Source organism: Cavia porcellus, unplaced genomic scaffold (assembly GCF_034190915.1).
Source record: "Cavia porcellus strain 051 isolate PalLab524CR breed Dunkin Hartley unplaced genomic scaffold, mCavPor4.1 scaffold_14, whole genome shotgun sequence".
NCBI lineage: Eukaryota > Metazoa > Chordata > Mammalia > Rodentia > Caviidae > Cavia > Cavia porcellus.
The window spans coordinates 12025626-12042041 of record NW_026947497.1 but is presented as its reverse complement, the minus strand read 5'-3'; the positions used below and the strand labels follow the sequence as shown (position 1 = coordinate 12042041).

Below are 16416 nucleotides of genomic sequence, written 5' to 3'. Positions count from 1 at the left end.
GGCTTGCAAACAGAGCTCTGCTACACCCCTCACACCCCTGCCACACTCGGCCTTGGCACCCCGCTCACATTCCTCTCTGTCCCATCCAATCTGCCTATCTGGCTCCCCATGTATCACAAGAGTTCCTGCTTCCCAGACACCCTAACTATACAACACCCTGCCTGAGGCACTTCCAGCGCTCTGGTCTGTCCTCTTCTCAGGACGCAGCTCCTGCTGGCATCAGATGCAGGCGGCCCTGAGCCACAGAAATACAGTCAAGCCTGAGTGAGGAACTCCAGAGGGGGCCACTGCGGGGAGCCCTATCTTCCCATTCCTGTGCTTCTGCCTTTTCTCCTACCTCCGCAGGAACTTAGGGTTTACCTAATCTTAGTGTCAGTTTGTCAGTGTAAAATGCACCCAATGACTCTTCTCTACTTCAGTCACCAGCCATGTAATAGCCAATTAAAGAAGATGACGATGCTCAGATGAAGATGCGATCTTAAAGACCTGCAAAGGGGAACTAACATTAAAACACTGAGCTAATGTGTCCATTAAAAAAAGTAGATATTGTCAGCTTTTTAAGAGATGTGTGGTAAATGATTGGGTAATATTTGTAAATGTGTTAGGGTGTATAAACGCCCCTGAAATCACTAAGTCATTTAAGCGAATCCCGGTTTTACCAGCAATGGGAATTTCTCCTCCTCACTGAGAACATCAACACTGGCTGCTAAACCCGAGTCCGGATCGGGTTTAGCAGATCAAGCAGTCAGATGTCCTTAGATTTTCACAACTGGAAGGATTTGGTGCACTGCTAGCATTTGCTGACAGGTCCAGACCTTACTTAAAATGGAACAAAACAAGATCATTTTAAAGAATTAAGAGTCAGAATAACTGAAGAATGAAGCCACGGTTGGGGCAGGGAAGTGGGGTGGGCTGCCCTGCTTCTGCATACCTGGCAGACACGTTGGTTGTGAAGGAAACACACTCATTGACGAAGGTGAGTGGTGTGGTTCCTGTGATGTCTTCCCACTGCGCGGGGGTGGTGCCACCTGGAATAACAGAGTGCGAGAGTGGGCAGAGCTCCCCAGCTGACCCTGCTCCAGTCCCCAAAGTGAGGCACGCAGAACAGAATGGAAAGTCTACCTGTGAGGAATGACACACTGAAAACAAACATCACCTTTCAAGAGACTAACTTAAGGGAAGTTATTTGAATAATTCTACTCAGAATGTCTCTGTCTGACATTCCGAAGCACCTGGTGTGACTGCTAGGCTTTGAAGATAATTTTGAATTGTATCTAGTTGATGATTTCAGAAGATTCCTTGACCAACTAAGAAGCTGAGTACTCCATTAAAATGAGGAGCCATTAAAACATTCTCAGGTTTCTGGACTTCATATTTTGTGCAACTATTTTCAAAACATGAAATTTCTTCTCAATTTACAATGAAGATTGCACAAGTGAAGTGTTTGAAAAGTACTAAAAGTTCAGGGTGAATGAACAAATAAATGATTAGTAAAGAATTCCTTTGTACATAGAAAAATCGCCATAAAGGCTGAGGGCGACATTTCTACTTTCAAAGAATTTTCAAGAATCACTTTTAAAGAATTAAGAGTCAAAATAACAGAAGAACAAAATGACAGTTTTGTCATTTTGACAAAGGTACAGACAAAATAATGAAGTGCTGTGAGAGAAATGTATGCCAAGATGAGGGCAAGTCTTGACTCGAAAGTGTCTTGAAGAAGGGAATGGCTTAGCAAAGGAAGCTTACAGAAGGCATTCAAGTTTAAAATGTGTATTACAGTAGACCTGTCTACAGCAAAATACAAAAACTTAAGCCCTTGGCTATTAAAATTAACACATAAATATATTTAATTTTTTAAAAGTAATTTTAATTAATTTTTAAATAAGGAATTGTGAGGGAAAAGCCCATGTGAGACGCAACCCTGGAGGAAAGGGACTGAAAGGCAGCCGGGCACGCACAGCATCCTGAGTGGGCCTGGCATGGACGGGCGTCACGTCCGACTCATCCTGGGAGCCTCCGCCACACACCATGGAGCAAAGCCACGGGAAAGCCCCAGAACGTCAGCCAGAAAGATGACGACAGCGACGGAGGCAGGAGGGAAGCGGCGAGGCCCCCACATTCATCACAGAACGGGTATCCCACAATTTTGCTACATTACTAAACTTATGGGATAATTTTGATGGCTTTCTATCATAAATATGAAAAGCACATTAATAAGAAGGAAGGATTAAAGAAAAAGAATAAGGGTGAACATTTCTGCCAATCTGAACTGAAAAAAAGGTCAAGTAATATTACAATTAAGCAGGAATGGTTACTGTTCCTATTATTGATAGAGTTAATGTTTACTGAATGTCAGTACCACACAATCATTGTTAAAATGGGGAAATTATCAAACTAGCAGCCCTAAATGAGGTTATTGGTATGAATGTTTTTACCTTTGCCAGTTTGTAGTGGCATTGTTATGACGAGACAGTCAATGTTTTGGGAATGTATTTTGAGAGGTTAGCAGTTGTCTGAAAGCTACTACAAAGATCAATTGAAATGACCAAAATCAGTTAGAGTGTGTGTGTGTGTGTGTGTGTGTGTGTGTGTGTGTGTGTGTGTACCAGGGATCAAACTCAGGACCTTGCACTTGGCAGACAATCATTAAAATTTTTTGCTTTCTGTTTCCAGTACATCAGTGAGCCTAGATGGAACAGTTTGATTAAACTATTGAGTAGAATAATTCGAGGTGATATAATGTGAGGTTTTCAATGAAAATTTTAAGGCCTAGTCTTTGACATTGTTGAGTGTCATTTTGAAATACTAGTTCAACCAAATATTTTTAGTGTAACTCAGGCAAATTATAGAAATTCTCTCAAGCTTAGTTTCCTTTTTACCACTAGTGCTGAAGTTTCCTCGTAAGAGTTTCTATGAAGATTTAAATGACGTTATGCATGTGTGACTATATATAGAGAGAGAGGAAAAGAAAGAATTTTGATATCCATAGTTTATTTCTGAAATAGTTCTCTTTATCTTTCATCTCCCTAGTAAGTTAAAAATACTTTTCCTAAATAAATTTATAGAATTCAGCAAGCATCTTATAAACAAGAGAATTTAATTTTTGCAGTTGTCTACATTTCTTCTTCCAAAAGTCTCCACTAACATAGTCACACACAACTCACCTGTTATGCTGCACAGCAGTCTTAAGGTCGGTGCATCGCCCCCAAAGCCATTCAACATGACATCACTTGATGCTTTGGGGACAGGAATGGTCATAGTAATTGGCTTGTGGAATTTTCTTCTTCTAGGTTCCAAAGTGACTATAGGACTGAAGGTAGCTTTGTTGCCTAAGATCTTCTTAACCAGCTCACTGTGCATAGGTTGAGCCTTGACAAACAAGAGAAAAACGTTAAACTCTATTCTTATATTTAGGGCTAGGGATTTAGCTCAGCGGTATAAGCACCTGCCTGGCAAGCAAGTCGTGAGTTCAATCCCTGGTACCAAAACAAAAAACAAAAACATTGATATTCTTATATTTAATGTCAAATGTCTTACCCAGAGATTTACATTTTGTCTCACACATCATTCTGGAGGGGGTCAAATATGACAATCACAAGTTTAGTACCATTAGACCTGTGCTCACCAATGCAATGGTAACTTTTGCTTACCAGGAAAATCATTAACACTTTGGTTTTCAGTCTCTTTAACACTTTGGTTTTCAATTACAAAACTAATTTTTCACCTCAAGAATGCAAACCATGTAGGGGTTTGGGCAGCTAACATGGGCATACCTGCAGGCCTACACGGATCCGCTTGGTCAGCGCACCCTCTGGGAAGACGGCTTGCACCTGGGGGACCACAGTGCTGCTCAGCACACCTCCCTCTGGGCCAATCAGGTTGCTGTCCTGTTTGATGCGTGACACTACTGCAAAGTACTGTGGGAAGTCACGGGTGATGATACGGCAGATTCGTTTCTTTTCCAAATCTTCTGGGCTGTCCAGCACTAAAAAAAGAAAGGCCCATCTATATATACCAAGGACTTCCTTCAGGAAAGAGGAAGGAGCCTAGCCAACTCTTTGGTACAGTTCATGGTGAAGAGATGCAGCTCCTTTATTTTTTTTTTTTTAAGCAATGGGAAAATATAAAAAGTAAGGCTACATAATACCAGACAAATCTAAACCCTGCAATCTTTCAAGAACCACCAATATCCAGCTTACACTTTCTTTCTTTGTGAAAACTAGGACTTTCTTGGGCATTGCAAAAGAAAGGCGTCTCCTGCCAGATGTGAGGTTTTAGGGCAGCCTGGTTAATCAGGGCGTATGAGCACAAATGCGCAAGAGAAATGGGCCTGTTATACTCTTGGTTATGGAGGAAGTTGGAAATGAAATAGGCGTTTTTGGTTTTTTTTTTTTTTTTTTTTTTTTTTTTTTTTTTTTCAAATTTCAAAGTTAGCATAAGACCAGTGGTTGTGGTTTTGAGAAATACAATGGCCTTCTGTGTTCTCTGGAGAGTGGTGAAGAGTGAAGTCTGTCTTCAAAGGGTAAGTAAGGTTTGTGTTTATTCCAGTGAGATAGTGGGCTCTGTGATAATCACTGTGGATATAACAAAGATTGGTGACTATGGTTTCCAGGCCCCAACATTCCCGAAATGCCAGGGACTCACTAAGTCCACCACCTACTATCAGGAGGGCAGGCTTATACCTTGTGCTGGTGCAGCTACTTAGTACAATACAAAAAAAAAAACAACAACAAAAAAAAACTCATATTGTTTTACAATGTGGAAAATGTGAACTAAGTCATTCATTGAATTTTAAGGGATCATGGAAAGTTTTTCATTTTTAGAAATCATTTACTAATCATCACAGACGTAGAAATGCTAACTCTATTCTTATTGACTACTGAGTATAACAGTATAGTAGAAGGCAGAAGCCCCGAGATTTGAATGTACACAATTAAAGACTAATACACTGATCCTTCTAACGTATACCCTCTTTCCCCCAAAATAAGGCCTAAATGGCAAATACTGTAATCAGCCTTGAAAACAAGAGATAAAAATGCCAGCCCAGGCAACCTGTGCTTGCCTGTCACTAATTTCTTGTCACTAATTTCTTGCTTGTCACTAATTTCTTGCTCAGTAGCTCCTCTGTAAGGAAGGGAAGGGAAGGAAGTTTTCAAGGCTGGTTATTTTCCAACTAAGTCTTATTTTGGAGGAAACACAGTACTTATAAAAAGTACATTTCCCACTGCACAAACATAAACGAACCTGATGTTTTGGCTTCAGAGTGAACTTCTCACATATAAAACTTAAAAGAGTGTGTCCCCACCCAAAGGCAGGAGGTGGTCCTTGCATCATGTGGAGGGCAGGCCACACCTCTGAGGGAAATACCCTACCCTACCCTGAATGCTTTCAGAGCAACATGCTGCAAGGAACAAGCTTTGTCCCTGATGTAAGACTTCTGGTATTCCTGTCTTGCTTGAGAGATACTGACCCTCGTGTTCAGAGGGTATAACTTTTTCCTCTTCTACCTTGGACCTAGATACAGCCTGTCCTTTCTCTATTCTTAGAATAGTAAGAGATATTAAAGAAGCTGTGGACAATTTATTCTCCACTATCCTTGAGCCATCCCTGAAATTAAGCTATCTCGACTTTAGGGAGATGAATAAATTTGCTAAGGAGCTATACTTATCACCAGGTGCCCAGCTTCTCACAAAATGAGGAATCCTGGCGCTTAGACGAACAACTTTCCCTAGGTGCCGTGGCTCCTGGAAGTGGGATGTGCCCTGCAGTGGGATGAAGACTTCCCCTGTGCACCCTCTGGGGATCCAAGAACATCCCGCTTCCCTTGTCAGGGATCTTCCCATCTGTGGTTTCCTGGCCCAAGATATGCTGGGGATTTATCCACATTAAGGTTCTAATAAAAAACTTGGCTTGTACCTATGTGTATGTACACAACTCAGTGCTGGCTAACTCCCTGTCTGAATTACCAATGGAAGACTGAATGAAGAATATTTCTACCTCCGTAATAACAGATAAAATATCCTTGCATCAAGTTAGACTTTTCTAAAATCTCAGTTTGCTTTTCAGTATCAGTTTATCTTGTCACACAGCAACAATATCAATTCCACCACTGGTTTTAGATTTAAAAAGTTTAAACAGTGAATGGAAGCATGTTCTGCCTTCTTATTACAATGGGATGCTGACTGTCTTAAAGGATTTTATTTCCCTGAATGAACAGGAGCAAGATCAAGTAAATGTATTGTGCATTCCAACTCATTGCTGCTGAGACATAGCTGGTGACCTGGTGTGGCCTAATACCACAAGGGACACACACACACACATGCATGCATGCACACATTCTATGTTATAAGAAAGAAATGCAGTTTTCATTTTTCATGCTTACACCCTAGGCTTCTCCTAAAACTCTTAATCAGATTACCTTCGTCCATGCCATTCAGGATTTCATTCAGCTCATCTTCCGTGTATTCACAGAAATGCTCCTTCCAGCTGTCCCCGTTCTCGCTGCGCAGGACCACCAGTTCCCTCTCCTTCCCTCGGAGGGCCGCGAAGTGAGGGATCTCCACGATCACAGGCCTGACACAGCAACACAGAACACTTAGTGTGCGAGGGCTAAGCGACAGCAAGACAAGCACCTCCACCCTGTCTGTTGCAAAGTGACCTGGAATTCCACTCTTTCTGGGATGGGGACTTAACGGGACATCCTCTAGGGCCCACAGGCTAGCAGATGGTTGCATAGTAGCACCCCGCCTCAGGGGCACTGGTCCTCTGGGACATGCTGCTACCTTAAGCCAAATGATGCTTCCCTGTGAGTGCATGTGGCATTCTGGAACATCTCCTTTGATAAACTTAACACAAAAGAAATGTGCATGCACATCTGGAGTATGCCAGTCTCCTACAGACATCTTCTACAAGGTGCAGAATGACAAATGGCTTGGGAGGGAGAATGGCTCACAGGTGGCAGGTGGCAGTGTGTCGTGAATGAGGAGATGGGAGGAAGGGAGACCACTCGTGCTCATGAGCCATGCACTCGTGGGTTTTGCTTGTATTTTCTCCATCCAAGGAAACAATAGGCATGTAGACACAGTGTGGCCCTTCACGAGCCCTCTGGTGGACAGACCAGCTGTGCCCAATGCCTGTTAACACTCAGCACCCAGAACATGCACCTTTCTACAACGTTTAGGTCACATTCACCCTCAGAATATAGAGAGGCTTTTGATTTTTTGAGTCCAGGTTGCTTTGATACAGACTCCAAACATCATAACAACATTGTAACTAGCACATAGTACAACTAGGCAGATCTCATGCTTTAAACAAAAATGAAGGTCACAGCACTTTAAGGGAAAAGATATAAGAACATCACTCCAAAATAAAAGTCACATACCACAGGGTCAGAAACGGTCCACTAAAGATAGGTCATACAGAGTTTAAATCATAGAGAGGGACATGTCATGGCAACAATGACAGAGAGAAATCATATTGCAGAAGGAGGAGGAGAATGGGGGCCAGCAGCCATCAATTTGTTTTAAGTCACTCCTACCCAAGGAATTTGGTTCCAGGAGGCCCCAGCTGCAGGATGCGGCTGACCAAACTTTCTCCCTCATTAAGTGGGGGAGGAGCCGTTGGCAGGTGAAGTTTACTGAGTATATCCAAAGCAGCAGTGAAAGAAAGAACATAAGTAAGCTTCAGGTGTTGTTCGCCACAGAACCCCAGCATCACCAGCTGATCCACGGGGTGAACTCTGGGTTCACACTGCGTGTGGTTCTGTCCCCTCCATTGGTCACAAAGAGTAAGGAGCTGACACCAGAGTGGACAATGGAGGCGCCTGTGCAAGGAGGGCCGGTGGAGGGGGTGGCCCTAGTTAGGTTCACTGCCAGGGCATGAGCCAAAAAGATGAAAGGAAACGCTCCACAGGAAAGACAGGCTGTCGGGAATATGATAAAAACCCTGCTCTGTCCAGAGGCCAGTGGTTTTCATGGATATTCCCGACGGATCGGAAGATCATTACAAGCCTAGAACTACCTCAGCTGGAGGGCAAAGGGCCTGGCATGGGGCAGGACAGGACTGATCCAACCATAACGGCATCTTCTGAGGAACCCAGAGCTTCACAGGCTCCTCCTGAAGCTCTGCTCTGCCTGAGGAAGGACGCTACAAGGTGGTTTCTATAATTGGGAAATACCAGCGCACCCCTTCATGGGTGTGAGAGTAATTTGGAGCAACCTGTTCATGTTTGCTCTAAATTACAGGCTTCAGAACGTTTCTTGAGTTCTAAAGCAAGAAATCATCTCCCCAGTATGATGTGGACAACACAGAGGAGTTCACAAGTAATAAGGTTTTCTCCCAGATTTTCAAGCACTGGAACTTCTTATGACAAGACTTAAATACAATTGATTTGTTTCAAAATGTTTTGAAACTGGTCCCCCTCCAAAGCTTCAACCTTTTGTCAGCTTTAGTGGCAGCTACTCACTTCCTGACAGTGAGATGCTACTTCATAGAACAGCAGCCCCTTAAACAAAAGGAAGAAGAATGCTAACTGCTGCTCAAAATTGCCAAAATGAGCCCAGGAGGAGTCAGTCTTGATGTTTTTGTCTTTAAAATGAATTGTGACTAAATGGCCAGCCATGTAATTTTAAGGCTCAAGGTAGCAATTTTGATAACAGAAAAAACAAATCACACAGACTAAAAAAAAAGGTTTTTTTGGGTACCGGGGATCAAACTCATGACCTCGCACTTGCCAGGCAGGCACTTGTGCTGCTGAGCCAAACTCCCAGCCCAGACTAAATTTTTAAATACCCTAGAAGGCAACACTGCCTCCAGAACAAAGAGAATGATTCTGCTTCCTAGTTACATGAGACTTAAAACTTATGTTCTGAATAGAGCAGGAATATTTTTCTTTGTAGTTTGCCACTTAACTCTCAGAAGAGAAAAAAAAAAAATACCTACCATGACCTCATACTTGGTAATTCACACTGGAAATCTTGTAGCTAATACCACATTCAAGGGAAATAATAATAACCTGAATGTTTAACTCCTTCATGCCTTAATGCAAGAGGCATGAAAGTGGGCCAAGCATTGAGGTGCTACTTGCAAATTTTAAATATTTCATAGGCACCATAGGTAAGCGTTTCACTTACCTTTTTCTACTCCGCTCTAGAGATTTCGTGTAGAGGACACAAGCTCATCGGTAACTAAGTGTGAGGCTTATCAGAAACCCTTACCCAAGGAACTGAGCACCAGAAGGTCCGACTTCGATCAGGCGGCTGGCCAAGCCTTCTCCTTCCACCATGGGGGGCATGGTCGCCAGGCGATGGCGTTTGACCAGGCGGCAGGTGACTCGCGTGGGCGCCGTGCATTTCCGAGGTGGGATAATGATCCGAAGTCCATTGTGTCTGCATCCTCGCATCGCACCCCCTCGGGCATCCACCATGAAACTAACCAGGAAACTAAAAATGAAGAGAAGCTTAGACACCTGTCAAAATATTCCAGCACACAAACATGCTCTGCAAGTTAATGTTTCCTGAGTGTTTTGTTCTCACAATATCTCCTTTCTGTTTAAGCATGGTGGTAAGACATTTGTTTTCAAAAGTTACTTTATGACAATGTCATTATTTCTGCTTGTTATGTTGTTTTAATTTTTGCACAATTTTCATCTGTTACTAAAGACATAATTTTTCTTGACAATGTTGATTTTAAATATGAACTGTAAATGTACTGAACCAGACTTTGAAAGAAATTGGAAAATTACTTAAAAATATGGATGTCTCCTTTTGTTATAAATACAAAAACATTCTTGTATATGTGTCTTGAGTAATTCACAAGTTGAAAGAAAGCAAGGATATATTAGAAAGACCAAATTATGGTTTTTCTAAATTAATTCAAAAAATTGCAAAGACTGCTCCCAAAGTCAAATTCATGCCAAAGCATCCTAATCTTATCTGGCATGCAAATTTATGAACTGATTCCATTTTAAAAGAAAAGCAAAACAACTTAATTTTTGGAGGTAGCATAAATTTGGTTGTTAAAATTCATGTTTTCATCTTTTAAATAGAAATCTCTCTGCCATCTTCTCACTGATTCAAAGAGGGGAGGTTCCGGAATTAGAAACAACCAGAGCACCCTCGACCTCTTCCTGAAGTGTGATTTCCGGGGTTGGGAACCTTGGGCTCCTGCTAGCGACAAATTTCTGCTCAGTGTGAGTTTTTCTCAAATTGTAACACACAGATTATGGAGAATCATAATTTAGAAATGCAGAAATCATCTCCATTACTTTTGCTCCTTGTCTGCTAATAGTTCATGCCAGAGAGAACTACAATCTAAAGTGCCTCAGTTTAGCTAAGTGTAGCAAGAGAAAGTGCTTGTCTCAACTCACTCTGCGAGCGTCACGTGTCCTGAGCCAACCGAATGTGAATGACTATCACTGTGTTACTTCTAACACTCATAGAATTCCTCAGACACTTTCTCAAGGAACAAAAATTAAACAACACGACAGTCTCCGTGTCGTGCACACACACAAGGATACACACAGTGTGCAGACTTACAGGTGACGCCCCTGCCCCGTTTTTACTGCATTTGCAAGATCGTTACACCAAAACATAAAAAGGAAAGCAACATATAGGTGTTTCCTGGGGTTCACTTAGAGCTTTGAAACACCTAGATATTGCCTCCAAAAAGACACAGAAAACATTTGAAAGACGTTTCATCAATGTAAGTTATGGGATAGGAACACAACACATTTATGTTATTTTTAGACGAGTGAAGAAAAATATCTTAGTATCCTCTCCACGGCAGAACACAGATCTCATTAAGCATGCTATTAAACAGAAACCCTGTGGCTAGTGACACACGCAGGCGCGAAGGAGCCCAGGACGCCCGGCCGAAGCACGTCATGCAGCAGGAGGCCATGGAGGAGCCCCCGCACCCGCATGCAGGAGCCAGGCAGGCCTGCCGCTCAGCCCCTGCCCAGGGGCATGGAGTGTTCAGGAGGCCGAGAACCAGGAGTGCAATCAACAGTTCAGGACCGAAGTGTTGATGCTTCTGGTCGTTACCAAAACACCATGAGGAAATGCTGGCTCTTTTCTTATGACTGGTTTTCAATTTGAATTCTTTTAAAAAATTATTTTTTATTTGACTTTTAAATGGATGGCTGCTCAAAAGAATAAAACAATTCTGGCAACAATTCTAGATGAATATAGAAGTTTCCTTTTCATTTTATTATTCTTGAGTATGGTATTTATATTTATTTTCATTAAAAGTAAAAAGTTTCAACTAATTATTTCCCAATTCCTCACACTATTTTTGATACATTGATAATTAAGGTTAATAATTCCTTTGTTTTTAAAAAACTTTTGATTACTATCACCATGGGAAAATAGAAAAGGGACTGAAATAAGTGAGGAATTACTACAATTATCTGTTTAAACCTGAATTGCTAGCATCTGTACGTGTTGGAGGCATTTAAGAAATTTCCTCCCTGGTGTGCGATCACACTTCCACTATGTTGTCACTAGGTGAGTGACAGCTCATAGCCTGCAGAATATCAGTTTTCTACCTAGAAGCAGACATAAGGTAAGATCTAGTGGTCTAGTTTCTAAAGAGTGAGCTGAGTGTCCATGCTCTTGACAGTAGCAATGTTTAAGTAACTCCATGTTAGATCTTTCCCTCTGATTTTGGAACCCTCTTTCTATTCTATCTCACTGGAGATTTCTATTTCTACGTTCCTTTTCGTGTGACTTTTGCTGCTCTCCTACTCTGGCTATACCCCACTGGTACCTGAGGACACAGAGAGTAAAATAGCGGCTGCTGCCAGAAAGTTCACGGTCTCATCACTTCCTGTCCACGAGACGTCATCTGTAAGGGCCACTCGGAGCCCCACTGGCAGTGACTTAGCTCTCGCATTTCTTCCCGTGTACTCTAGTGCCTAGCGCAGTGTGCACAGAGGATGTAGAAGACAGTCAACAAATAATTTTGAATAAATGAGTGAATGGAAGAGCAAAAAGGCAAGTCATGAGAAACTGCACATACTTGTGCACAACACAGAAGGCTAATGTGGGAGGCAACTGAATTCCTGGGTCTCTGGGCGATTATATCACTGAGAACACTTTCAAATTGTGAATCTCGGGGCTGGGGATTTAGCTCAGCGGCATAAGCTCCTGCCTTGCAAGCAGGTAGTCGTGAGTTCGATCCCCAGTACCGATAAAAAGGAAAAAGACCAAAAAAAAAAAAAAAAAAAAAAGAAAAGAAAATGTGACTCTCAGAAGCAGCCAAGCAGGTGGAAATCACGATCTTTCATTTAAATTGCCTGCTCCAAAATGAGAGACCTTATATTTCTCTTGGTAGAGGATTAATAGAAAATGGGAGTAACTAAACACCAAGAGCTCAAATCTGATAAAACAAATAATTTAATTAGGAGTATAAATTGTATGAAGAAAGACCAAAGATGGGGAAATCAAAGTAAAAGAACTCATAGATGGAAGCTGCTAGTAGATAATTTATCTGTAAGTATTTCCTTGTCACTATGGGCCAAGAAAATAATATTTCAGTATTGTGCCAGTTTCCAATATGTAACTCATATTAGAAAAATCAAGTGTCAATATGCACAATTCAGGGCAAAATTAAATTTCTAAAAAAATAAGCATTCATGTTATTATTGAGTAACTAACATGATGCAGACTAACAGAAAACAAGTTCTAGTGAGAAAATTTTCTTTAGAAAAAGAAAAAAGAGAAATAGAAAGAAGTTATAAAAAAAAAACTGGCAGTATCAGAAGCCATGAAAGAACTAAGTATTGATAGTCAAAGTAAATGAAAATGTTATAAGCAGGAAAATATCCTAAACAAATCAGACTAAAATAATATAGCTGCCACCAAAAAAAAGCGCTAAACTTATGAAACTGCATGCTAAAAAATCTTTTCTTTAACTAAGAAGAGACAGGAAAAACAATGACACGCTTATATCAAGGGGCTAATCTTAAAAAAGTCTGCTGGTAAAAGTCAATATGCTAATCAATCTCAACAGCGCATAGAAAACTGGGTAAACATTTGAGAACTTTCATAAAAACAGTCACTGCTTGGATAGGTAGTAGTTTTAGGTGACAGTGGTTCTGGAATGCATAAAACCACTAGGAAAAGCAAACGGAAAGAGGTGATTGACCTCTATGCATCATAGGAAAAAGAGGAAGGTTAGAAGGCATGACTCACAAGACAGGTCAGTTCCCATATTGGAACTGACCAAACAAAAATGATTTTCTCATGTTTTGGAGAGATTAAAATTGAGACATGATAGCACCTGCATACATTTAAAAAGGAAAAGAATGAAAGTAAAGATGTGTAATGAAATCCTGTACAGGGGATGTTTCAGCCCTGTAGGATGTGAGGTTTACCCAGAGCCTCTGCCTGGCAGTGAGGGGCAGTCCTGGACCACCCGGCAGAGGTGAGAATGAAGCCACACGTGAATGAAGCATGCACAATTCAATCACTTCTTGTTTCCATTGTCTTTCTGCCCCTTGGCCACAAGGTTCTGTATATTTTGGATTTCTTAAAACTTATAATCTAAAACTAGGAAAACTAATAGTTTTTTAAGAACCTACAATAAACCTGGATCTGGATTAGGCAGTCTTAATGGTGTGATAGTTTTTAAAAGTTTAGGAAATACGCTATTATGTAAGATATGAAAATACTGCTATCACAGAGCATAGGATAAGGTACCATACTCTTTCCTGGTATAGTTTTATCCTGACATACATTATTTCTGTAGTCACAGGCAAGTCATTTGACATTTTTAAGATTCAGTTTTCTCATCTATAAAATAAAAGACTTTGTTGAAAGTTACCTCCCAAAGTTCAAGTGCTATGTGCAGTTTACTGTCAACTAGGTTAAAAAGCCTGCTGAGATACTCCATTTCAAATATTTTGAAAGTATTCCTGACTGGAGATAAACCATTGTTACTCCCAGATACCTATGTTATTTTTGCTCTAAGATTGTAACACCTGTTTTGCTGAAAATGTGTAGCATACTGTACTATATGTTGATTTAGGATAGTCACAGGTCACTTGCAACTTTATTGCATTACCTTACTCTCCAAATGAAATTCAGCAGTCATGCAAAGTAGAAACTCTTATTGAAGGTTTCTAAATTGTGAGATATAACATTATCACAATTTAAAAAGAACTGATGCAAAAGCAACCATTATTATGCAGATCACTTGCCTATGAATACACAATTTGATTAGCTAAATAGGTACATGCTTCAGAAGAGCAGCAAAAATCAATGATTTTGGTTTTTTGAGGACTACATCCTCCACCCCAAAGTTACTGGCACTTAATTTACTTTAAATGCACCCAGCACTGTGGGATGAGGACAGGGAAGAGACTGCAGCATTCAGTTAGTTACTGGGTGAGAGAACAGGGGATAAAGTCTTCAGGGTGCTTCAGTGGTCTGCATATACATAGCAAGAGGGCCTCCGATTCAATCTCCTTTCTAAGGAAATGTAGAAAACCATACTAGGAGCTCTCTGTCCTTCAGAAGTCCCTTGGTCTTTCCCTAATTCTCCAACTGCCATATACTGAAAAGCTGATGAAAAATGGCCTTGTAAAAAGGTGGTTCAAATTTGTAAAAATCACCTCAAAATTATTTATTAATCTCTATATCAATCCATAAAAACATAATGTTTAGGGGACATTTGAGAAAAACCAAAGAAATAAATAAAATTATTTTATTTGTAGACTGATGTATCATTGACTACAGAATTAAAGCACTTTAATCAGCAGTCTGAAAATTCTCTAGAAATACGATTAAGTAACATAGAATAACCACTATTTTCAGAATGCTGATTAAAGTCATTCTATAGCATGGTTATCAAAATATCAAAAGGTTGCACATGGAGGTGTGCTAGTGAGGAAAGAGATTATTAATAACTTCAGCCTTTCACTCGCCTAGAATACGGAATGATAAAACAAAACAAAGGAAAAAATTCCCTACTAAATGCCACTTAAAATCATAACCCTTAACAAAACTTTAAAACAGCTCAACCAATTTGCCTAATTGTTGTGAATGTTTTTTAGTTCTGTGCAGCACTTTTGTTCACAAAAGAAGCTGTGACGTGGAGACCTGTGCCCAAGACAGGCAATCCAGTCACGCTGTCATAGCCCCACCTAATCTCCACCAGCCTTAACCACACCCGCTGCTTCCCAGTGAGGGAGACTGAGTGATGCCCACGGTTTGGAGACTGTAACCCTCGGTATCTCTTTAGCTAGGTATCTTCCACACTAAAGCATCCTGAGGCGGGCGCATCCCGAAGGAGGTGGCACAGGGGAGGGAGGAATAGGCGACATGTTCAGGGAAGGAAAATGCGGAAGTTCACCTGCTGTTGTCACGATCAAGACATGGAGAGGAGCGGCTGCAACAGAATAGATACTTTAGCACAGAGAAGGAATGGGTAAAGTGAAATATAAAGAATGAAACCAGAGTGACTTTCAACTGAAATATGTAATTCATACACCCATATAATATTCACTGGAAAAGAGGCTGGGGATACAAACGGAACACAGCTCTTTGCAAATGCTGAGAGAAGAACAAAATATGGGGCTTTGTAGGTTTCCCAGCTTGGGAAATGGGATGTTAGCAAACCCCTGGGTTTGTAGCATGTGGAGATATTTTTAAAAGTATCCAAAAACCTGTAGATATCAAGCGGTGTAATAACCAAAAACACGAAGTTTTTTAGGTGATGGACATCGTTTTGACTCAAAAGCTTTTCATTTATATTTCCACTACTTTTTAAATGATGAGATGTGACCACTTAAAGGGTACTTCAATGACAAACAGTAGCAAAAGCTGTAAGGCGGAGTAAGTAACATTAATTACGCACTAGTGGGTAACAGAAAGCTATGAAAATGCAGTCACAGCATTTTCCTTCCAGACCTCGTTTCTTGCTTTGCGGACTGTGGTCTCGCTCGCTGGACCTACTGCTCATGCCCTCCGCAGTGCTGCCCAGCACCTCCCCTTCCTGGGACTGCTCTTCCTTAAAGCCCTCGGACACTCTCCTGTACTCCCTGCGTCTCCAGCACTGGATGACATAGGAAGCACATGTTTAATAGATTGGAAATCCAATCTTGCAAAATAGTTGTTTTGCTACTTATAAAATCATTTTCTTCATCCAAACAACTTGACCTACTTAACCTCACGTACTTAACCGTACTTAACCTCACGATGTTAGGAAATACATGAAGATTAAATGCTGAAAGACTTAAACACTACTGCTGTCAAGTGAGCGACAGACTTGACCTCTTTGCTACTCAAACAGTCCACTGTTTGAAGAAACATGTTCAATACATTTTAACAGAATTTATTTTTAGAGTAGTGGAGGGCTCACAGCAAAATTGTCTTCAACATATTTTTTTTTTAAAGCAGAAGTTCTTTACATATT

The 16416-nt window shown here is 40.9% G+C and overlaps 1 protein-coding gene across 50 annotated transcripts in view; it reads right to left on the bottom strand.

Moving 5' to 3' along the window:
* Positions 1-16416, bottom strand: part of Ank2 (ankyrin 2) — a 505060-nt gene that overhangs the window by 38307 nt on the left and 450337 nt on the right. For 23 of the 50 annotated variants that reach the window (XM_063260663.1, XM_063260668.1, XM_063260641.1 and 20 more), the window contains 7 exons: positions 15355-15390; positions 9216-9440; positions 7538-7636; positions 6419-6573; positions 3774-3985; positions 3165-3369; positions 932-1028 (listed from right to left, as the gene is read on the bottom strand). In XM_063260663.1, coding sequence (XP_063116733.1) covers positions 932-1028; positions 3165-3369; positions 3774-3985; positions 6419-6573; positions 7538-7636; positions 9216-9440; positions 15355-15390 — 1029 coding nt within the window. The remainder of the gene's footprint in view (positions 1-931; positions 1029-3164; positions 3370-3773; positions 3986-6418; positions 6574-7537; positions 7637-9215; positions 9441-15354; positions 15391-16416) is intronic. The other 27 variants (XM_063260659.1, XM_063260661.1, XM_063260667.1 and 24 more) reach the window with 3 other exon arrangements.